At 43.4% G+C, this 24,108-nt stretch overlaps 1 protein-coding gene across 4 annotated transcripts in view; it reads right to left on the reverse strand.

The window, feature by feature from the left end:
• Sv2b (synaptic vesicle glycoprotein 2B) overlaps positions 1 to 24,108 on the reverse strand; it is a 190,296-nt gene that overhangs the window by 54,293 nt on the left and 111,895 nt on the right. For 3 of the 4 annotated variants that reach the window (XM_076545192.1, XM_015996650.3, XM_006970049.4), the window contains exon 2: positions 18,634 to 19,474. In XM_076545192.1, the coding sequence (XP_076401307.1) occupies positions 18,634 to 19,084 (451 nt within the window). In that variant the 5' untranslated portion in view covers positions 19,085 to 19,474. Of the gene's footprint in view, positions 1 to 18,633; positions 19,475 to 24,108 lie in introns of those variants that run through there. The other variant, XM_076545196.1, reaches the window with a different exon arrangement.

Genomic DNA, 24,108 nt, shown 5'->3' on the forward strand with positions numbered 1-24,108 from the left:
GGTCTACAGTCTTGGGTTTATAGATCCATGTAATGATCAATGTGGGGAGAAATAACTCTAATACACATGGCAATATTCTAGAGAATTCTTACGCTGGTTTCAAGTCATAGAAGAACATGAAGGTATCTCTGTTCACACTATACGAAATCAGAAGTGCTGGGTAAATTTTTCAGGTGCTTTATTTATGTATTATCTGGATCTTTGGAAACTTCTAGGTGAGTTAATACTTTGTGTATGTCATACTAAGGGGTTTAGCTTTCCACTCTGTCTAGTGGAAACTAATCTGGAATCACTACTCTAGGCTTTTGTGTCCTTTCATAAGATTAATAAGCTTAGGTAAATGAGTCTTACCTAGTCTACTAGAAGGTGGGATTTCCTTAAGTGTCATGTGTGGCCATTTAAAGCAGAGGAGAAAAAAGAAAGAGTAACAAGGCCAGTGACTCTGAAGTCCCCACGTGCACCAGACACTTTACTAGGCAATAGATATGTGATATTTTCACTTGGCCATCCTAACTGTGAGGGGAGGGGATAACACGAAAAAACTGAGGTTAAGAATTTTCCTCCCACCAGGCCATGGTGGTGCACACCTTTAATCCCAGCACTCAAGAGGAAGGGGCAGGTGAATCTCTGTGAGTTCAAGGCCAGGCTGGTCTACAAAGTGAGTTCCAGGATAGCCAGGGCTGCACAGAGAATCCCTGTCTCAAAAAACTAACAAACAAAATCCTCCCTAACCAAAATTTTCAGAAAATTTGAATAATTTTTCAATATCTGATGAAAGACTCCAAGCATGTAGTTGAGAGATCGATCCATCAATGCCACAAATTATGGAACAGCCTATGAGAAGACAAGACTATTGGAGCAGATGAAGGCTGGGGTGGGGCACTTGTCACCTGAGAATGGAGTCTACTCATTCACCACGAGCTCCTCAGCTCCAGACAAGCCACAGCTCCATGAAAGAACAGAGTTGAGCTTCATGGAAATTCGAGATTCTAAGTGTGGTCAACAAGCCCAGAGGTTTGCAGGCAGACTGGAGAATTTGAGTGAAAGATGCCCCTTGCTTCCACACATGGTATTATGACAGACCTTTAAACTAGAAAGCATGTTTATGGGAAACTAATGACCCTATAAGGCAGTCTGGAGAAGTCATCATCCTAGAGGATGGACACCACACCTCCAACCTCAGGGAAATAATCTGCCAAGACTCCAGATCCCTAGCCATGACTCTGGTTAGGAGAGGCACACTGTCAGCCATGGTAGAAACAAATATAACTGAAATGATGCAGAGCCCCTATGAGGTGTCTAACCAGGGCTTACCCTAGTCCTGGACTTTGGGAGCATCTATAGTTTTCTCTTACATTGAAAATAAGAGGTATCATGAATATTCCCTGGAGACACTGCAGGAAAATTGTAACTGCCTTGTTTGAGCACTACGCTAGAAATACCTTAGAAAGTCAAGGTTTCTCCTTTGGTACTGTATATGCAGGATAATTGTAGGTAAGACAGATAAGAGGAGGTGACACCAGAGCCATAGATGTATGGCACCTCTGGTAGCTCTTCTGGGCACTGTGTATGGACATCTCAGATATGATCATTACCCATTGAGATTCAGCAATGCCTCAGCCTTTTGTCTTAAGCTTATGTTGTGACTGCTGCTGTGGTCCTTGCTTAGAGGGCTGAAGCCTGTGTCTGATGAGATCTAGAAACAGTCCAAGAGTGTTGGGGAGTAAAGCTGAAATATGACAAGAGATCTAGAGAAGGAGCCAAAGTCTACATGGCAGTTTGCTAAGCCACATGTAGTGATTCCATGACAAGGACATGGAGATGACTAAGTCAAAATTGCTCTGCTTGGTTATACTTGAGTGTTTAGGAATATATGGAACAACAATTAACTTTAAAAGAAAAGAGGTCATGAATTTGAAAGAGGGCAATGGGATGTATATGAGAGAGTTTGGAGATAAGAGAGAGAAGGAGGAAGTGATGTAATTATAGTGCAATCTCAGAATAGCAAGAATAAATAACAATTTAAAGAACATAACAATTCTGAATATGGTTCTATAAAAGGAAAGTTTACATGCTAGTATAATAAATAATTAAATCTCTAACAGTATTTAATAATAATAATAACCTCTGCTTTCTGAGAATTCACAATCCAGCATGTTTGGAAAAGGTAAGATCAAAGCGCTGAGAAGGAACTCAGCAAGAACGCTGGCAGTCCAGCAGGATCCTGGAAGGAGGGTGAGGGTCTGAGTGTGGCTAACTTAGACTTTGAGTGTGGTGGAAAGAAGAAGTAGGCAGGACTGGTGAGTGTTAACCATGTGATCAGAAGGTGATGGGACTAGAAATTGGCAGAAATCAAATTCATGCCTGTGTCACAGCAGTCCTTCCAGAATCTAGCCACTTTTTCCACCCAGTGACTGAACCAGATGCTGCCTCTTCAGGGGTCAGCGCTGCCTGTGTTCAGGTAGGGTTGTTTTACAGCAGGAAAGGATCGACCTTTATCTCTGGGAACACTTAAAAATGTGCCTCTGACTTTTGGCCAACTTAAGGGCATCTATGATATGCCATGAAAGTTAGAAAGTCTCCTAGGATCCTCTAGTGTCTGATGGTTCTTGGTGGTATAGTGGCTTAGTCTACCTAGCTTGACCACACACAACTGGTTAGACAACTGGCTTGACCTGCATTCCCTTTGGGCACTTTCTGCCTTGATTGCTTCCAAAGCTAACATTTCTTGCGCATATCTGAGTAGCTCAAACTGGTGCCAGGTCCATGGCTAGGTTTCTCTTGGATCTCCAATGTTTGCTTGCCCTTTCTTTCTCTTCATCCACTATATTCCTTGACTTTAAATAGAGGTCTTCCACAAACATGCTTAGAGGAGTCATGTGGATCCTTTTAACTATCTAAACTAAAATAAAACAAATGATAAATAAACTAAAATTAAAAATAAATAGGCTAAACTGAACATCATGACCTTGAGGTTTCAAAACCAGATGTTTACAGAACAAGGTAAGTAACATACATGGGCAAAGCAGTAAGGTGTTGATAAGGAGTGGATGGGAGGAACTGTGGAAAACCAAAGCATGCTAAGACAGAGGCTAGAGAGATGGCTCAGCGGCTAAGAGTGCCTTCTGCTCCTCAAAGGACACAAATGCAGTTCCTAAGCCCACATCAGGTGGCTTACAGTTACCTGTAACTCTAGCTCCAGGGAATCTTATACCATCTTCTGTTTCCTCTGGCACACACACACACACACACACACACACACACACACACACACACACACACACCAGAGAGAGAGAGAGATACTTTTAAAGAATATGAAAACAGATGATAGATATATAAATAGATAAATGATAGATGATAGATACATACCTACCTACATACATACATACATACATACATACATACATACATACATTATAGATAGACAGATAGATGTCTCATCTAAAGGGAGTAGCCACCACATAACCTCAAACAACTGCTGAATTATGTATAATCAATCTTATTATAGTTTCAAATAGAGACAAAAATTTGAATTGCTAAATAAAACTCTGCTTTTAAAATACTCTACTAGCAAAACAGTTATTTTTATCTATTGCTTAAGAACCCATGTGTCTTGTTTGATATGTGCTTTAATAGTATGCTAATAAAGTAAATACTCATATTTTTTAAAATAAAGTGTAACTCATGGGTCAAATCCCTTGTTTTCACTCCTCTGACAAATGCTCTCAGCATGCTGTTTACATTGAGTGGCCCCTAGATGTTGGTGTCCTGTGTACGTCTCTGCCTCGGTGTCTCCTCTAGTACTTGCACACATAGTCGTCATTCTTCGGTTTGCAGCTCTTCATGTGATTGGTTCCCTCTCACACTCCAAGCCTCAGTTCTGCGAGGCCTGTCCTGACTAACCATCCACCCTACCCTCTCCTTCCGACAAGTGGAGTGATGACAATCAGTATTTCAAGTGAGTAACCCTGACAACGTGTGTCCAGACGGAAGCAGCAGAGGTGGCGTGAAGTGGCTGGGTTCCAAGGTGCATCAAGAGTAACACCACTTGAAGAGCAATATTAATATAAAGACTGAGGGAGCTCTCCAGAGCCATGGGTGGCTGTAGACAGCGCGTGTGACTGAGCACTAGAGTATCCCAGTATTTAAAGGTCAGAAAGACAAAGCGAGCCTAGGGATGGGGGCTGAAAAGGCACAGCCAGTGAGCAGCAATAGGAAATGGGAGACAGTTGACAGATAAGAGGTCTAATGAGTGCTGGGGGCGGCAGTAATGGTGACAGTTGCTGTGACCAGACCAGGGCGTTGAGCACTAAGATCTAACCACTGGGTTGAACACATAGGAGCCCTTAGTGGTCTAGGCAAAAGCAAGCATCTGAAGCAGATTGGGACTGAATCCTGCTCAAGTGAGTTCAAGGGAGAGTAGAGAAAGAGGATTGGATTTGTCGGTTGTCTTTTAAAAAAAAAAGGATTTGAAAAGATATATGTGGGTAAACACTGCTGAAACTGCAGCTTGCTGGATGCTGATAGGGAAAAAATCCACAGGAAGAAAAAACTATTGATGGCATAGAAGGTGAGAATTCTAAAGTGATATCCCGGGAGATGGGAGGTGATGAGAGCCTATGTGCAAATGACTAGGTTCCCTCCCCAAGTCACAGGAGAAAGGTGGCAGCCCAGAGGCAAGGAGGCAGATAACCAAGGAAGGAGGAGCTGTGGAAGTTCTTTTTCCCATTGCTTCTGTTATTTTTAGGGAAAGAGAAACTGAGTTCCTGAGTCAGACTGTGGGCATGGGAGTGAGGTCCTGACAAGTGGGAAAGAGTAGATATCGGAGTCAACCATCATCGGTGGAAGAGGAAATGGACCAAGGAAATAGAAGGCAATGGCTGTATGGAGGGACGCCTTGCTCAGCCTTGATGCATTGGGGAGAATCTTGGTGCTGCCTCAACTGAATGTACCAGGTTTTGTTGACTCCCCATGGGAGGCCTTACCCTTTTGGAGAAGTGGATGGGGGTAGGGAAGAGGGGAGACAGGAGGGGGTGGGGGAGCAGGAGGAGGGATGGGAGGGAGAACTGTGGTTGGTATGTAAAATGAATAGTTTTTTATAAAGGCAATGGCTAGTGGCACAAAGAGCCTGCGAAGGGCCTTAATTGTGAATTTAGTAGGGCCAGCACACAACCGTGCGTGTTTCTCACCAGCCACATTCAGCTGCAGGATGCAGAAGCCGATTGATGATGAAGCCAAGGCAACCAGCACTGGGGAATTGAGAAAGGAAAACAGGCACAAGGAAACCGATGCAGTATGCAGTGATTCTGATTACTGACCATAAAAATCTCAGTTCACTGATGAATGCTCTAAGTGTAAGTGGGCAATCAGAGACACCTTCATCAAATGTCTGTTGGAGAGAACTCAGAGGAAGAGAGAGGCCAAGGCACTGGAAAGTAAGTATTGAAACTACCAAGAATTGTGGTGTTGGAATGTGACATTGAGCCTGAAGCCAAACTCCTAAAGGACCAGAACACTAAGATCTAGATGTCACCGAATTTCTGCTACAAGACTGTGTAGGAAACGGTAAAATGGCAGATCCTGGTGACAAAAGATTAAAATCCATTTGGCCTCAAATTCACAGAGATCCGCCTGCCTTTGCCTCCCGAGTGCTGGGATTAAAAGTGTGCGCCCCAATCACCTGGTTGTAATGAGGTTTTCAAGGGACATTTTTATTCAAGTATATCATAGACTTTGACCAAGTCCACCCCACTTTCCCTTCTCTCCCCGTCCCCATTATTCCCAATCATTTCCCCAGTCACACTTCTACTTCCATGCCCCATTCTATTTTATGTATCCATATAAATAGAATCTACAAAGCAAAAAAAAATTGAAATCCAGCATCTCTCAGTCAGGAGAGAGGGAGGGTGGTTTGGGGTTTAATGAGGGGCAAGAGCGCTGGAGTGCAGGGTGTGGAAGAGGAAACAGATCACACTGAGGATTACAGTTAAGTAACAATTTGAGGGAGAAGAAGCTTGGTTACAGAAAGAAGGTGAATGGCCTTCAAAGAAGGCGAAAGGGGAAATGGGGGTACACCATTGCCTGTGGGTGAGAGTGTAGGTGATAAGGGACAGCCTAGGAGACATGGGACTCCCAGAGTGACTGATACATACAGGACAAAAAAACATAACGAACTTAATCTTGGTTTTGGTAGCAGGACTGGTAACACCATGGAAAAAGAAATGGGAGGAAGCTTACCAACAGTTTAAGTTTGTGAGGCTGAGGCTGTGAGTGCTCTTCTAGCATGCATGAGGTCCTGGGCTCAATTTTCAACACTGCATAAACCAGGCATGCATAAGTTCAAGCCTGTAGTCCCAGTACTGGGAAGTAGAGCTAGGGGAGTGACAGGTCAAAGGTCATCCTCTCCACAAAGCAAGTCTGAGGCCAGCCTGGGCTACACAAGACCCTGTCTCAAAAACAAAGCGAGTACATTGAGTTCCAGGATTCCCCTCATTCCTGACAGAAATGAAGGCTGGTGGGCAGTGGTCTTTGACGGTTATATTTCTTCATGAAAATACTTGCTCCTTGAAGCAAAAGACTTACCTGTCTTATTAACTGGAGGACAATGGATACATGTTGAGTCTTATTACAAAAAAACAAATATATAGAAAATACAGGTATAAACTCATATTTAGTGAATCCTTATATGCCAGAAATTTTGCTGAGCCTTTCTATGCATCATCTTTTTCAAGCTTTATTTTTATTTCGTGTTTTGCCTGCATTTACACATGCACACCACATGCATGCCTAGTGCCTGTGGAGTCCAGAGAGTGTCAGAACCCCTGGAATTGGAGTTACAGATGGTTGTGAGCTACTATGTGGGTACTGGGAACCAAATCTGGGTTCTCCACAGGAGCAGGAAGTGCTCTTAACCATTGAGCCATCTCTCCAGCCTCCCTATGCACTATCTTGTTTAATCCTCATAAACGTTTTATGAAGTGCTGATGATATATTAATTTCATTGATTAAGAAACCAAGGGTCAGGATGCTGAATCAACTAGTCTAAGATGGTAGAGATAGTGCCATTGCCCAGCTATGACATCAAGCCTACCTTGGAAAAAAGAGTGCATGTGGCAATGTCCACTGCATTCCCACCAGCTTTCTCTTCTTTCTTGTTAGAGGAACCTTGGTTTGGTTTTGTTTTTTCAGGTATTGATATGTTTTACGAAAAATTTCTCCCACACCCAACCCTCAGGGATGACTCATAGCTTTTAAGATGGCTGTCTTCATCCCGTCCTTTTGCCAATGATAAACCAAGGGAAGGAAAGCAGAAGACAAGTTGCAGAGGCCTCAGAGTGCTACATCCTGGCAGATTAAAAAGGAAGAAAGAGGGAGTGGAGTCTGTCCACCATCCCTCTCCCCTCTCTGCTTAGAAAACTATCCTGAGGACAGGGTAGAGATCTTAGAACTGTGATGTTGACCTCGTGACCTTAATGAAATGGCAAAGGCACTCATGGAGATGTGAACCTCACAGCCCTGATATCAGCCTGTTACTGAGTCAATGCTTGGAGCACATACTGTGAGAATTCTGGAGCAGTAAATAAGTAATGCCTTTATAATTCAAAGCCCACTGTTGGAAACAGCCAAATATATCCTATGCACATATTGTCTCCTATAAAAAGAAATCATGCAGATAAAAGATCACCTGACTGGCTTTTATAGTTATTTCTTAGGAGCAAAGGCAAGAGGGTGGGGTGTAGAGAAAAAAGAGTCCTGTGCCAGTGATCTGGCTAGGTTTTTGTCAACTTGACACAAGCAAGAATCATTTGGGAAGAGGAACTCTTAATGGAGAAAGTGCCTCCATGAGATTGTTCTATAGGCAAGTCTGTAGGGCATTTTCTTGATTAATGACTGATGTAGGAGGACCTACCCCACTGTGAGCAGTGCCATCCCTACACAGATGGTCCTGGGGTATATAAGAAAACAGGCTGAGCAAATGATGGGGAGCAAATCAGTAAGCAGTATTCCTTCATGGCCTCTGCTTAAGTTTCTGACTTCAGGTTCCTGCCTTGAGTTCCTGGCCTGACTTTCCTCAGTAATGGAGTGCGACCAGAAAGTCAGTAAGACAGAATAAGTCCTTCCCTCCCCAAGCTGCTTTTGGTCAAGGTATTTTATCACAACAATAGAAACCATAACTAAGACAGCCAGTAACAAGGAGGCCCAGGTTCTGGTTTCAGGACTCATGACCTTGATCAAGTTACTTCCTCTATGGGGCTGTTTCCTGGGGCTAGAAATGAAGAGAATGCTAGAAGTTCTCCATCCTCTTCTCATCTGATATCACATGGTTCTATAACACTGTAACTTAGGCCTCATCGTTGACTTATAATCAGCTAACACATCCTCTTTCAAAGGCAATAGTTCCCTTCTTCAGAGCCAAGGAGAGGTGAGGCAGAGAGGCCAGGGCAGGGAGGAGATTTCATTGGGCTATTTTCTGCACATCCCCAGCAGAGATTAATGTGTGCCTCTGAGTCAGCAAAATCTCCTGCAGTGAAACACAAAATGCTCACTCTGCACTTCTGAGCAACCTGGTCAGCCCACCCGAGAAGAGAGTGTTCACATACAGTCTGTTCAGTGAACCCCAGGGGGCCATATCACAGGCTATGGCATTTCTAGAACCCCGATATCTAGATATCTACTCCCCTTTTGTTCTTCCCTCCCCCCCGCCCCTCCCCCCCCCCCCCCCCCGCGCCAACCCCATTAATATCTATGACATTTACCCTTCCTTCTCTGGGAACTAAATCAATTCCCTGCAGAATGAAAATCAGATCATTTGGGCTCATTCAGCTGAAGATGTATAAGATGGGCTTTAGACACACAGCCTATACTGGGCCATTTCAGCTGTGCAGTCAGGAACTCCACACAGGACCCAAGTGCTCCACCTAATGTGGTTGCTGGAGGACAGTTTGGGGGATGCATCTGTGCCTCTGCTGCTGTGGGTTATCCACGGTGACAGATGTTACTTAGGGGGCATCTTTCTTAGCCTGATGCAAGATGGCAGGGCTGCTTTCCAACTCTCTGGAGGGCCTGTCCTTGCTGTGGATATCACTCTGCATGCTGTGAATGTGTTGCTCTGATTGGTTAATAAATAAAGTGCTGATTGGCCAGTAGCCAGGCAGGAAGTACAGGCGGGACAAGCAGGGAGGAGAATTCTGGAAACAGGAAGGCTGAGAGACAGGAGTCCATGAGGAGAAGCAAGATGTAAAGATACCGGTAAGCCACGAGCCCTGTGGCAAGGTATAGATTTATAGAAATGGGTTAATTTAAGATATAAGATCTAGCTAGCAAGAAGCCTGAGCCATTAGGCCATACAGTTTTAATTAATGTAAGTTTCTGAGTGATTATTTTATAAGCGGCTGTGGGGTCCTTGGTGCCAGGTGAGCACAGGATAACCATCAGTGACATGCCCTGGGTGCACAGTCTATGCCTCAAGGAATTACTGCATACTCCTGCAGTCCCCTGGCCTTCGAGACACAGCTGACTGAGACTCCTCTCCTCGACAGAAATGGGTTGTCACTGATTCCAGCACTCGGCTGCAAGTCCAGCATCTTCACTTGTCACTTACTAGATGGTTCATGTTTCATAAAAGGTTAAAATTAATGTATGTCCTGGCACCTGCAAAGTCTTCCGTGGATGGTAGAGCAAGGGGAAGGAGAAGCAATAGGCGAAGTGAGATATAACCAGTCTCACATCCTAGTTTTGTCTCCAGCTAGTGCAGACCAGGTGTTTTAACCTCCTCAAGTCTGCGTGTTCTCATCTGCGAAAGGATGAAGACAATATTTACCCTGCACGCTGCAATGAAGATTAGAGATGTCGTGTATCAGATACGAGTGTGGAACTGATGAAAGGAGAAAGTTTATCAAATTACAGCTCTCGGCCGTGGTGGTATAATTATTGTAATTTGCCTTTCAATTAGAAGAAAGCTAACAGAGATTACACAGGCTCTGGGAGATCGCCGGCTCTTTAGCTTCCATTGCTTCAGCATCCCGGGAAGAGATCTGTGCATGATAAAAATCAACCTTCCAACCTCATTAGCAGAAAGTAACCCACACAAGGATGAATAGCAATGAATAGCACAGGGCCAGAAAACTTCATTAGGAAGTGGAATCCAGCATCCGTCACTTAAGGTCTCCAAGCAACACTTCCCTCATCTGGGGAGCTGGGTTCATACTGCACTCCTCTCACTGGGTCATGGAAAGACAAAATGAGAAAGACCAGGAAAACAGTTGAAAATCTACGAAGCACTGAGTCTGATTTGGATGCATGTCCACCCTATCATTCTGGTCAAGATAGTGGATAGACAATCTATCGAAGAAAACATAAGGAAAGCCACTGGATCATGTGCCACCTTGCATGGCACAGTGAGCAAAATCCCTGGCATCTCTGCAGCCCATGGAGAAAGGGTATCCATATCAATTATCCTCTGCTGTACCCTGGGTGCACAACAAAACCCCTCCATGCCCATGGCCCACCAGTAGGGACTCTAATGAAAGCCAGAGAGACTAACCTAGAGCCAGATATACATTCGTGTGTGTGTGTGTGTGTGTGTGTGTGTGTGTGTGTGTGTGTGTGTGTGTGTGTGTTATGGTATATATAACATATACTTGCTGGTATAGGTGTATGCATATTTGTATGGGTAAATGTGCACATGAGTATAGTGAATGTATTTATCAATATAAGTATGTGCATGTATATGCATGTGTATAACCACATGTGTGTGGAAGAGAGGCATACATCAACTATCTTTCCTCCATCACTCTCCATATTTTTTTTTATTTTTGAGACAAATTCTCTCACTGAACTTCAAGTTCATTGACTTGGCTAGACTGGCTGGCTGGCTGATGAACATCAGGGATCCACCTGTCTGCACTACCACTCTCCTCCAGTGCAGGGTTGCAGTTATAGACCACGATTATCAACGTTTTACATGGGTTCTGGGGATCCAAACTCAGGTCTGTGTTCATTACAGCTTCTTGGGTGGTGCTGATGGACAGCCACCGCTGGCATCCAGCTTAGGGCCTGCCCAGTCTTGTAAGACATTTAACACTGAACAGCTTTCCATTGCCTGTAGAATCAAGTTGCCATCAATGTACATGGCCATCAGTAACAGAGTCTCTAGCTCTCACTCTACCTACCCTAAGTAATCCTGAGGTCTACATGCTGATAAGCAATAGCAGCCGAATTTAATTAATTGACCATAGAAAGGAATGCATGAAAACAATCTAGGGGTAGGCACTGTAGACATAGCTTGTATGAGGCCTTTGGACATTGAATGTTCCTCTCCCTTAGGAACTGGCATTCTGTTTTTAAAGCTATGGGGGAAAGTGGCTCACAAGTCAAATGATCTTTGCTGACACTTAGCAATCACTTGTACATAAAATAATTAAAAGATCACTTTTCATGAAGTTGGAATGATAAATCTTTCTCTGACATATTATGAAGATTCAAATCACAATTTGTGCTGATGGATTAACCTCATCTGACATTGTTGTACGTCCTCCCCAAATCCCAGGGGCCCCCTGTTAGGATCAAAATACTATATGAAACATGGAACTCCCCAGACTTCACATTATAATTAGCAAGAAAAAATAATAAGCCATAAAATATACACCAAGGGACCCTTCAGGAAATCAGTACCCTGCAGACAAGCACGGCACATTTGCCTACCAGCGAGGGTCCCTTACTTTTGGTAGGCATAAAGCTGGAGGGTACACCATTTATAAGGTAAGGAGAAGGTATCAAGTCATCAATCCCCCAGAAAGGATGCTAGTAGCTTGTCTTTCATGCCATCCATGTTAAGTGTCACCTTAGCTAAAGAAACAGGACTCTTAGCTGTTAGTCATTCAATGTCATCTGAAAGAAGCAAATAAATGCTTCATCACACCAGGAAGTCTAGAACTTTCTACTGTGAAATCCATTATTTTGGGTGATTTTATTTTATTTATTTATTTTTAAAGTGATACTAGGGCCTGAACCCAGGATCTTTTATATGTTAAGCAAGCATTCTAACATTGAACTGTATTCTAAGTCGTCTTTTTATCTTTTATTTTGAGATGAATTCTCATTAAGTTACCCAGGCTAGCCATGTTCCTGCCTCCACTTTCCTAGTAGCAGGGATTACAACAATACACCACCAGGCTTGGAGGATGTTTTTGTTTCCCCTAACTATAAGAAAATGAGCAACTATCTTCTAAAGGAAGTTAAAACAAAAAGGATGGAAAAGATAAAGTCAAAGTAAAAAGGGGCCAGTAAGATGGCTCACAGTACAGGCACTTGCCACCAATCCTGATGACCTGGGTTCAGTCTGCAGGACCCACATGGTGGAGGAGAAGAACTGTAAGTTCTCATCTGACCCCTGCACATGCTTTATGGCATACACACACACGAGAGAGAGAGAGAGAGAGAGAGAGAGAGAGAGAGAGAGAGAGAGAGAGAGAGAGAGAGAGAGAGAGAGAGATTAGCTCCATCCATCAGTCACCTAACATCATAATGTTTCAGAAGGAAAACTTCCGGTGAGCCCAAGGTCACAGAACCATCCCAGAGCAGAGCGACACCAGTAGAAACGAGGCCCCTCAGTGCAAAGCATCTTTCCCTCAGCCTCACCCCCTCCCACTGCCTTTGTTTCTTTCCTGTCTGATAAAGGTGACACCTGTGAACACCGCACTGCACGATTGCACTGAACTGTTGGTCTGTATTTCACAAATGTTCTGTTTTCTGTTATGAGAATAAAACACTCTGGATGCTAACACTTGGTCTGCCTTGTGTTTCTGTCGAACAGAGATGCAGCAGGCACATGTTAATGTTCAACAAGTTTTTAATGAATAAAGTAGAGGGGGATATGGCTCAGTGATTAAGAGCACTTGGTATTCTTCCACAGAATTGGTTTTCGGTTCTCAGGACTTAAATTGGGCAACTCATAATCACATGTAACTCCATCCCCAGAGTATCTGATGTTTTCTTCTGGCCTCCACAGTCAAGTATGCATACCCACTCCCACATACATAATTAAAAACAAAGTATTTTTAATTAATCAAAGGCAAGGCATGGAGACACATGCCTATCATCTCTGTGTCTGGGAGGCAGAAGCAGAAGGATCAGGGATTCAAGGCTATCCTTGGCTATATGCCAAGTTTCAAACTATCCTGAGCTATATGAGACCCTATTACCAATTTTTTTTTTAATTTAGAAAAGAAAGAAAGAAAAGGGCCGAGGATGGAGCTCAGAGTGGAACACGGGCTTATGGTGTTCTAGTACTTGGGTTCGATGAGTGAAATTGCCAAACCCTTTTTATAAAACTTTTGAGACTGTTTTCCTTTTCCATACGTGAGTATTGTGTCTACATGTATATGAATGCACCACCTGCATCCTTGGTGCCCAGAGAGGACTGAAAAGGGTGTCAGATCCCCCGGAAATGGAGGTGCAAATGATTGTGAGCTGCCACATAGATGCTGGGAACTGAACCTGGGTTCCCTACAAAGCAACATTACTCTTTCCCATTGAGCAAACTCTCCAGCTCTTTTTTTAAAAAGTAAAAAAGGGATGAGCCAATGGCCCAATGGGTAATGGCCTTGTCATCCAAGCTTGTGGACTGGAGTTCAGACCCCCAGAAAGCAACTAAAAGCTGGGCAGTTGCCTGTAATCCCAGTGCTTGGGAGGCACAGACAGGAGATCCCCAAGGCATGTTGGCTAGCTAGACTAGCCAGAATTGGTGAGCTCCAAGGTTTAGAAAGAGGCCCTTCTGTAATAGGTAAAGTAGAGAGAGATCAAAGGAGACACCTCACATCAATTCTGAGCCCCCAAAAGCATGGGCACACACATGCATATGCAACCTACACACACATGTGCACTCACACACACAAAAAAAATGGAAAAATAGAAGAAATAGATATTTAAAAGAATGAAGGACAAAGAAGAAAGGCAGCTGACCAGAAGCCTGGGAGCAAGCCAGTGAGCAGTGTTCCTCCATGGTCTCTGCTCCTGTTCCTGCCTGAGTTCCTGCCTAGACTTCCCTCAAGGATGGACTGTCACCTGGGAGCAATGTCACCTGAGGGCAAGGAGAATGGAAGTGAAGAATGATATACAGAGGACTTGAACACGGATTTTGTGTTCCTGCCAGATAATTAACAGTTAAAAGACATGAACAAGTGAATGGAAGAAAATGTGGTTTACACTTCTCCATCAGTCTTTCGAACAGTTGTAGCAGCAGGGACCAAGATGAGGACAGAGAACCCTGAGATGAAACAGGGAGATGGAGTAGCCAGAATGCCGAGGAAAGGCAAGAAGGAGAGAGAAAGGACTTTGCCTCTTCTGTTACCATCAACCAGAGACATCGCTCACTGTCAAGAATAAGAGAAAGGACCTCTCTTCTCTCATACTAAGAGCAGACAGAACATTACCTCAGAACAATGGTCTCTCTTTCCATTCCAACTGGTGTAACTTTATGAAAAATCTATCTATCTATCTATCTATCTATCTATCTATCTATCTATCTATCTATCTATCTATCTACCTATCTATCTGTCTATCTATCTATCTATCTATCTATCTATCTATCTATCTATCTATCTATTTATCTATCCATCATCTATCTATCCATCCATCCATCATCTATCAATCTATCCATCATCTATCAATCTGCCTATCTATCTATCTATCTATCTATCTATCTATCTATCATCTATCTATCATCTGTCTATCATCTATATGTCTATCTGTGTATCTATTTATCATCTATCTATCATCTATTAATCTATGTATCATTTATCTATCTATCTAATTTTTTAATAGAATTTTACTATGTAACCCTGGCTGGCCCAGAACTCACAGAGCTCCACCTGCCTATGTCTTCTGAATACTTGGATTAAAAATGTAAAATTTAAAAAAGGAGAAGAATGAAGGACATGCTTAACTAACAAGCAGAAGCATTTTCCTTGTCTTTAAGGTGAACACCACTGGATAGAAGCATGGCTGAGCCTCCAATGCTGGCTGTATGTTCTTAAACCTACTTTCTACCCAGTGAAGCAGATGTTCAAGTTCACTAAAGCACAATGTTCAAGAGAAACAACTAAGATACCAAGACAGAATCTTTACTGTTTCTGAACTTATTTATTTCTTTCCAGAAAGAAAATAAGAATGATCTATGAGTCAGACCTGGGTTGTTCTCTGTATTATTTTCTTGGGCCACTGAGAGTCAAGCGAGAGGCTTCATTTGAGAGAGTTTCTTTTTAAAACGGAATGGAATCAGGAGAGTAGAAGCTCTGGGTTAATACTGGAACACAAAGGCCTTTTTCCCACTAAGGTCAAGCGAGTTGACCTTAAGAGTCCACTAGGCATCATTTTGGCTGAAGGATATGTACAAAGTCATCAGGACAAATATGGCCCTGGGTGTGGATGGCTCATCACTATCAAACAATCAGGTTAATAATAATAATTTCAATCAAAAGCAATAAAGATATCTTGAGCACCTGTGAGGTGCAGATAATAAGCCAGCCAAGTTAACTGCATTAAATTCAGTACAGCTGGATTCAGTCCATCTTCACAGAAATCCTATGGAACAGGCATCACCATCAAACACATTTTACAGAGGAGAGAGCCGGGACACAAAGCAGCCGAGTAACTTGCCCCACCAAGAGCCAGCACAATGTGACTTCAAACCAAGCAACCTGGCCCTGACTTCCAGCCTGCCCCATTATGTCCCTGCAATCAGAATCCAGGCAAATGCTGGCAGGATGGCGGCAGGGCACAAAGCAGGGGGCTGAGTTGTTCAGAAGGCGTCCCTACTGTGGCTTTGTCTGCATTATCTCAGTCCTCATAGCAAATGTGTCCTTATCCTTACTTACTCCCCAGGAAAACTGAGCTAAGGGAGTTGGAAGCTGCCTGAGGTCACAGACTGATAATGATATAGCTAGCTGCCAAACTCGTGGTCAAACTCCAGGACTTATTATCCACTGTAGCATGATCCCACATGGAGAGAAGCCTGCTCCAGGACATGGCTTTTTTTCCCTCCACAACTCATGCATAAGAAAAAGGCAGGGTGGTACAAAAGAGTCATCACAGACTTCAAAGTCAGAAAGTCTTGCCATCATGCCCTGCTTGGCACTTCCTTAGATAAGGATCTCTGAATCTATTTCTACATGTGGCCATCCTCAAAGACGACTTGAGACTCTCAGCCATCTCCCTGCTTGGATTCACGTCTAAGTCTTACATTTTCTTGGCCACACAGGAGGTCTCCTATGGGAATCTCTGCTCAGGGTCTATGTGCCCTTCTCAGTTTGACTCATAGCATCTTCTTGGTAAACATGGGGCAAAATTACACCAGCGAGGGTTCTCCAAATCATAACTACATTTCCTCAGCATTTGCCCTGGAAGAGGCTGGAGCTGCCACAATATAGCAGTTTTGCTAATGGGGTTGCTAGGCACTGTGGTGCCAGAGGGACTGATAGGCATTAAACCATTATTGACGTTGCCAGAATAAACCGGGACTTGGGTTTCATTTGGGAACAGCACAAAACAAGTTATGACTTCAAAATGGTTAAGTCAGTTAGAGATGGATTGGTTTCAGCTTGGAATTTTGTTCTTTTGTTTGCCCTTTTAAAATATCTACTATTCTGGGCTGGAGAGACGCTTCAGCAGTTAAGAGCACTGGCTACTCTTCCAGAGGACCCAGGTTCAATCTCCAGCACCCACATGGCAGCTCATAACTGTCTGTAAATCCAGTTCTAGGAGATTTGACACCCTCACACAGATACACAGGCAAGCAAAACACCATGAACATAAAATACAAATAAATAAATTATTAAAAATATACTGTTCAACATTGAAGGTTGGATAGTGTGTATGTGAGTGTACGGATGGACACACATATGCACATAAATAAATAAGTAAGTAAGTAAGTAAATAAATAAATAAATAAATAAATAAATAAATAAATAAATAAATAAATAAATAAATAAATAAATAAATACTAAAATTCTACTGGCTTCTAAAAGCTGAGTGACTTCCCAGCCTTTTTTGCTTTGAGACATACTGACTGTTGTACACACTCAGTCTCCTTTGATTTTCCTCGTCATGTCTGATGGAGTTCTAATCATTTTAAATGGCATTATAACCAAGCATAAACGTTTAATGGCCCAGAGACAATTCTTTTTGTTTGGCTAGTTTTGGACTTTTGTTGCTGTTATTGAGTTTTTCAGTGACAAATCTTCATATCTCTCTTGTCTAAGTGTTTTCTTACTTTTTTCAGATTTGGGAATAGTCTCACTAAATAGCACAGGCTACCCTCAAGTTCTCAGTCCTCCGGCTTCCACCTCCTGAGCACAGTCTCAGTTTTATGGAAGCACAATCATGTCTATTTGTTTATACATTATCTCCAGATGATTTTGATTACAGCGATGAATTTGGATCGTTGTGACAGAGGCCATCTGGGCTTTGAAAAAGTTTATTATCTCCGTCTTTTCAGAAATGTTTGCTAACTCTTTCTCCAAAGTCAAGGTCTAAAATCACACAGGCACATTCCAGTGCTGATCCCTGAAGTTAATAAGTCTTTTCTGTGTCCATGAAGACCTTCTTATCTTTATATATATATTAAGAAACAAGAACTATTTTTTAAGACTGTATCACAGGTACTAGCACACTGTAGACCAAAAATATGTACCTATTTGTTGAATTGATGAGTTTGGTGGCTGAACAGAGTTGGAACTCCTGAGGGCCATAAGTATTTTTCATCTTGATTGAGAACCAGATTCACAGTAAGTTCTCAATAGCTGCATGTTTCCTGGGCTCTATATGGTCACTAAACGTAGAGAGTAGATATGTTTTCAGGACATTTGGGGATCGAAACAAGCCATTAGCTATATTATGATGAATCTCTTCTATTCCACACCATTTGTGCCCATCCTCTCTCCAGCTTCACACAATCTTCTCTGCCTCAAGCTCTGATGGCTGAGACTTGGCTCTGACTGTGCTGGTCTGCTAACTGACTTGCAAGCTGGTCCTCCATCCTTCAGAATCCATCTGTGTTTCACACCATGATTCTCAACTGCCTATGGGGACTCTGTGGGCATGCTCAAGCTCATTAGTTATCCAAGGCACATGGGCACTCAGCCACTAACTTTTAGTACAAAAGAAGCTGGGAGCAGATGCCATTGGGTTCTGGGAAGACACATAAAGAAGGAATGATGGAAGAGACCTCTGACATACCCTTTCCAAAATGTATTGTTACTTGAATATGGAAGATAGATTAATAGGGGAATAGTCTGTCATTCAAGAAAACAAGATTTGGAGATCAAAAAGAGAGCTAAGAACCAAACAGATCTGAATAGGAAAGCAAGCTCTGATACTAGCTATACAAGTTTGAGCCAATCAATTGATTATTTCTATAAGACAATAACACCTGAATGGTAAATGATTATAAAATTATAACTTTGCAGGACACCATGGCATATGTAAGGTGTCTAACTGACAGGCTATATATTATGTGTATGTGTGTGTGTATACATACATGCATATATAATGAAATATGTATATCTGTATGTATTCTCCTTTACTTTCATCTACTGGATGTCACAAGGAAAATGACCTTTGGAAGTTTCTACTTACCAAGCATTCCTTTCTTGGAACTGGACAGACACATGTCTTTCTCTGCACTGGGCAGGGCAAAGCTCACCACGAACACTTCCACTCCATCAGCCATCAAGGCCAAACCCAAGACAAAAAAGAGGGTCCACTGGAAACGCCCATGGCCACACTCATCAATGATGGTCTCATATTGGTGGGCCAACTGCTCCTCATCTTCCATCCTCTCAGCCATCATGTCTGCCTGGCCCCGAAGACCGTCTGCTCTGGAGGGTGCCATCTTAGTCTGCTTGGACTTGACATCATCCGGATGAGGGATGCCCTGGTACTCGCCCTCATAGATCTCATCTTCCTCATCATGGCCTTCTGTAACATCGCTCTGTGCATCTTCTTCTGGGTTTGACTCATTGCCCCGGTAGTAGCCATCACTGGGGGCATAGCCCTCATAGTTATCCCGATACCTGTAGTCATCCATTCTTTGGTTCTGGGATTGTCTGATAACCTCTCAAGCTATATCTCTTGCTCTGTGATAAATGCTTGGGCTCTTCCAATAACGATCATCTACAATATGGTTGAAATGTAGAGTATGTCCATGTGAAACATCAATGAAAGTCGTACCTTTTTAATTTGTTTCTCAAATCAACTAGATTCATACAAAGACAAGCTAAGTGGCCTTTTGCACTCAATTTGTGTTAAATATCTTTGGAAAGTTTCAAACTCTGGCCTGTTCTTCTTCAGTGACCCAGAGGCTTGTGCTGGGAGGTGCTGATTAAAAATGGGTCCAGCTGCTCTCTTTGACAAGGTGGGGGCAGCACTTGGCAGCTTACTGGCTGTGATGATTTGTCCTTCTACTGAAGGTTATGCCCTGGGAATAGAGACAGGAAAGGGAACAGTTACAAAAGGCTGAGATTCGGACATCATCTCTGAGTTAAATGAATGTATTTACTAATAACCATACTTTGCATGTAAGGCAAAGTAGATCTTGGTCAGATATTTAAATCAACCATATAAGCTAAATGAGGATTGAATCAGTGAGGCTGGTGAAGGAAGTCCTGGGCAGAGAGCCCTTTGAGTTCTGAAGAACCGGGTGAAGGTCAAAGGTCAGATCTCACACAGGAATGCAATAGGAAGTGGTCAAGGGATTTCCTGTAGGAGGCAATTCTGTGTTATGGGTTTCTGTTGAACTTGTCAAGCTTTTGGCAACAGTGGAAGTATGCTACAGGTCAATTTCTGCATGCTTTTCCAACTCCATTATGAAGTAACTGTACCATTTTACAGCTAGAAATGTAGAGCACAGAAATACCCTAAATAGCTTTCTCTGAGGCCCATCTTGCTTTTGAGATCAGCATTGTGGCTCAAGGGCCACTCTGACCTTGTACTTGGCTCAAATGATAAGAACAGAGGGTCTGAGACCCAGATCTATGTTTCCTGGATTTTCATGACTCTGATACACCACACAGGCAATAACATACACACCTCCTTCCAAGCCTCAGTGCTCTCATGTGTAAAGCAAGGACAATAGTACTCAATGCATAAGATTATATTCCAAGCACCCAGCCTCAATATCAATATCATTTCAGGTAATATTATTTTCCTAGTTCTAGTTCTGAAAAACCAGGAAGCAGCATTGTCTAGGGCCAAGGCACTGTCTTATAACCCAGTTCTAATCACTGGGTCCCTCTGTTGAATACAATGTCCAAGATTCTTCTAGAACATCAAGTCTCACAAGATTTGAGCCATCATTGAATGATGTTTACCATGTGCCCAAATGTGGCCTGAAAATGAGCTACATCCTGAGAAGCAGTGGAGGCAAGGAAATGTAAGGAAAGAAAGGCAGGGGAGAGGAGGGGAGGAAGAAAGAGTGTGGAGGAAGGAAGATTTCATCTAATGGGTAAAGCAAGTGTGCCTCAGAGAAGGTTATCAACAGAACAAGGGTTTCACAAAGCTAGAATTCTGCAAGGTCCACAGTTCTTTACAGCCTGGGTCCCAAATGCCATCCTGGATGACTGACATGTTAGATCACATGGGAACTCTGAAAATGCAGTCTCTAGAGCTCATAGAAAGGCCAACTGAACATCAGAAATGTGAATTTTCACATAGCTCCCCAAGTAGGCCCATGGCCCCACCTCACTGAGCAGACCCTCAGCGGCACAGGCTGGATCCCTTCCTCAGCCATTGTCTACTCCAGCTGTGCCCAGGAGCCACATTTTGTGACTGAGATAGACATTAAGATTTCTTCGAATTGTAGCTGACAGAAACCCATTCCTCATGTTCAGCTCACCTGCCAACAAAAGTCATAGCTGTCAACCCTTACTGGGTCTCCCTCCACACTTGGAACCCACCAGCCTTCCCCGTGTTCAGCAGATGTCACCTCACAATAGGTTGCACACACTTGTCTTTGCCACAGCTGATAGACTCCTCCCCTGCCCACAGCCCATCTCTGGGCCCTCTGCCCCACACATGCCCCCTGGGTCTCCCCACCTTCAGCCTTGCCCCACACATGCCCCCTGGGTCTCCCCACCTTCAGCCTTGGACAGACTTTGGCTCTGGGAATCATCTAACTCCAACAACATAATGCATGTTTTTCTGGAAGAATGACAGAGACTACTGGTTCTCAAATGCAGAGTGAATGAGAACCACCCAGGTGGCTCATTAGAAATGGAATCCTAGAACCTGTTTCTCAAAAGATGCTGAACTGCAGTGTGGAAATCAGACCTGGATGTTTCATTTTGCATCAGTACCACTACCAATCCAGCGGACTTAGAGCTAGCAAAGAACACTTCAAAGGATGACTCTCGCTCTACTCCTGCCGAATTTTCACTGTCTCCAGTAAATAAACCTCTATTGGACCAGGCTGGCCAGGATCGTGTCAGATCAATATGCTAAATCAGTTTTTATTGCATGCATTTAGGAACCCTAGGAGGACAATACATCACACATAAACAGTAGGGGCGTTTGCAGCATGCTGTCGCACGGGAAAGGCATGCCAACTGCCTGAGATCTGCTGGGTTATTTCTATTCTGGAGGCCCCACAAAAATGTCACAAGCCAGGAACGAAAGATTTTCAATTCCAAAAACATATGTGGGAAATATCACTTTGTGTGAAGATTCTGGGACTTTCTTTGTGGAAAGAAACAGGTCTTTGTCAAAACTAACCGCACTCACGTGAGCTGGCTTAGTAGAACGGCTGTGAATGTCAAGGGCAGCGATGCAAAGAGGTCCCATTGCCAAGCAGTTTTTAGTACTTCTTGATGCTTCTATCTCATTGGGAAATGCCAAGTTATTTTATTTAATTTTGCAACAGAATATTTTCTAGAGAACACACCAATTAGTCATTTGCAACACTGGATTAAATTGCTTCCTTCACAAAAGGTAAATTGAACCCTGACCCTCAGGATCTCAGAGTGTAATCTCATTAAGAATAGAGTCCAAGACTGGGAGACAGATCAGTGGGTTAGTGCCTGGTGCATAAAGTCGTGAGTTCAGATGCCCAGGAAGCTCGCAGGTGTCCGAAAACAGGAGGCTTCTTGGACTTGCTGGCCTTTAGCCTAGCTGAAAATTAAACTGAGATGTAAGCTCCAGTTTTAGTGAGAAATCCTGTTTCAACAAAATCAGTGGGGGACAGCCAGAGAGAAAGATACCCACTGACTTTTTCTAGCCTCGGCATTCACACACACACACACACACACACACACACACACACACACACACACCACCAGGGTTTTATAGAAGTGATAAAATAGGACTTTCAGGTGAGCCTAAAGCTACTGTGACATTATGAACAAAGCAAATCTGGACGTGGAGAAAGGTGAGTTGGAGGGAAGATGGGAAGATGATGTGGACATTCATGGACAGTGTCATCTACACACTACAGCAGGCCTGAGGCCACCAACAGTTGTGAGACAGGCTGGGAACAGTCTCCCTCACAACTCTTGGAAAGAACCAAGCTGCTGACACCTTGATTTAAGACTTCTAAGAGCCTCTGGGTCGTGACAAATCTCTTTGATTTGATTCCCCAAATCTGTATTATCTGTTACTGTAAACCCTTGAAAGAACATGGTCAACAAGCTTATCAACAAAATAGAAATGGAAAGACACCCACAAGAGCAACCATTGGCTAAGCACTATAGAGGTCATTTCTCATAATTCCTCGTCTGTGCTCAGGGCCAAGAATGCAATGTGATTCTCTGTGTCATGGGTGGAGAGACAGAAGACTAGGAGGATAAATGGGCATGCTCAAGTGAACACAGAGAATCGGTACCAGGGACTAAGGGTGGTGCTGAGTTCAAACAGAACATTAGGGGTTGTGCAAAGAGAAAGAAACTGAAACCCAAGGAGACAAGGTGAGGCCCCATGCTCAGGTGGCTGTAGAACTGATCATGACGGAGAGTGGATCCTACTCCCACACTTGAGTTTTTCTGCCCACCTTTGCCAAGTATTTCCCAGGATCTTCGATGCTTAAGGCTCTGTGTAAATGTTCACAAGTTAACCCCATTCTCAAGAGGGTTAAGCCATTATGAGAAAGTCAACTTAGAACAGCACAGATCATCATTCAGAAATGAAACTTAGATTCTGATCAGTCTTCATTGTCAACTTGACTAGATTTAGGATCTCTTAGGAGAGACATCTCTGGGAATGGCTAAGGGTGTTTCGAGACAGATTTAACTGAGGAGGGTGGCAGCATCCCATTGGCTGGAGTTCCAGACAGACTAAAACATCATGTGCTCTGCTCCCTGACTACAGAGGCAATGTGACCAACTGCTTTGCATTCCCACCATCAATCTTGAACCATCATGATGGACTGGACCTTCAAACTGTGAACCAAAAACAAAAACACAAAACCTAAAAAACCATTCCTTCTCTGTTTTTGGCAGGAATTTTGTTCCAGCAGCGAGAGAAGCAACTGGTACATGATCTTAATTACTTATCAGTCATATATTTTCATTTATTTAATACTTGCCTTATAGCTTTGTGCCAGGCCCTGGGCTAAGTTTATTGTGTTTTTACATGTTTTACAATCCTCTGAGCAGCAAAAGAGCCGTATGAGTCAGTCCCATAATCATCACATTTACAGAGAACAAGACTGGGCCTGAGGAAGCCAGACAAGTGACCCAGAGTGGCAATGAGAAGGTTCTCTATGGGGATTCAGAGGAGGGAGGGTCACGGTGGGTTAGGACCTGCTGAGATAGCATCCTAGAGGTAGGGAGACATCCAAAGGCAGAGAGGGCTCAGAGAGACATGGGCACCACAAGGAAGGCACTGGAAGCTGGAGAGAAGGGCATGGAAGTGAGACTAGCTCTTCCCTTTTGGACGGCAGTGAGAAGCCAGCTGGCCTGCCACAGAGGAGCCACATGGGGAAGTGTAGGAGACTGATGGAGTGGAAAGAGGCCAATCAGCGCTTTGCTCACAAGTGGGAATGTTGTATAAGTATCAGGAGCCAATAAAGATTGTGAAAATGAGTGGAGTGGGTGTGCAGAATGGAGGCCTGGGAGGATCTCA

This window comes from Peromyscus maniculatus, chromosome 1 (assembly GCF_049852395.1).
Source record: "Peromyscus maniculatus bairdii isolate BWxNUB_F1_BW_parent chromosome 1, HU_Pman_BW_mat_3.1, whole genome shotgun sequence".
In the NCBI taxonomy this organism is placed as follows: Eukaryota; Metazoa; Chordata; class Mammalia; order Rodentia; family Cricetidae; genus Peromyscus; species Peromyscus maniculatus.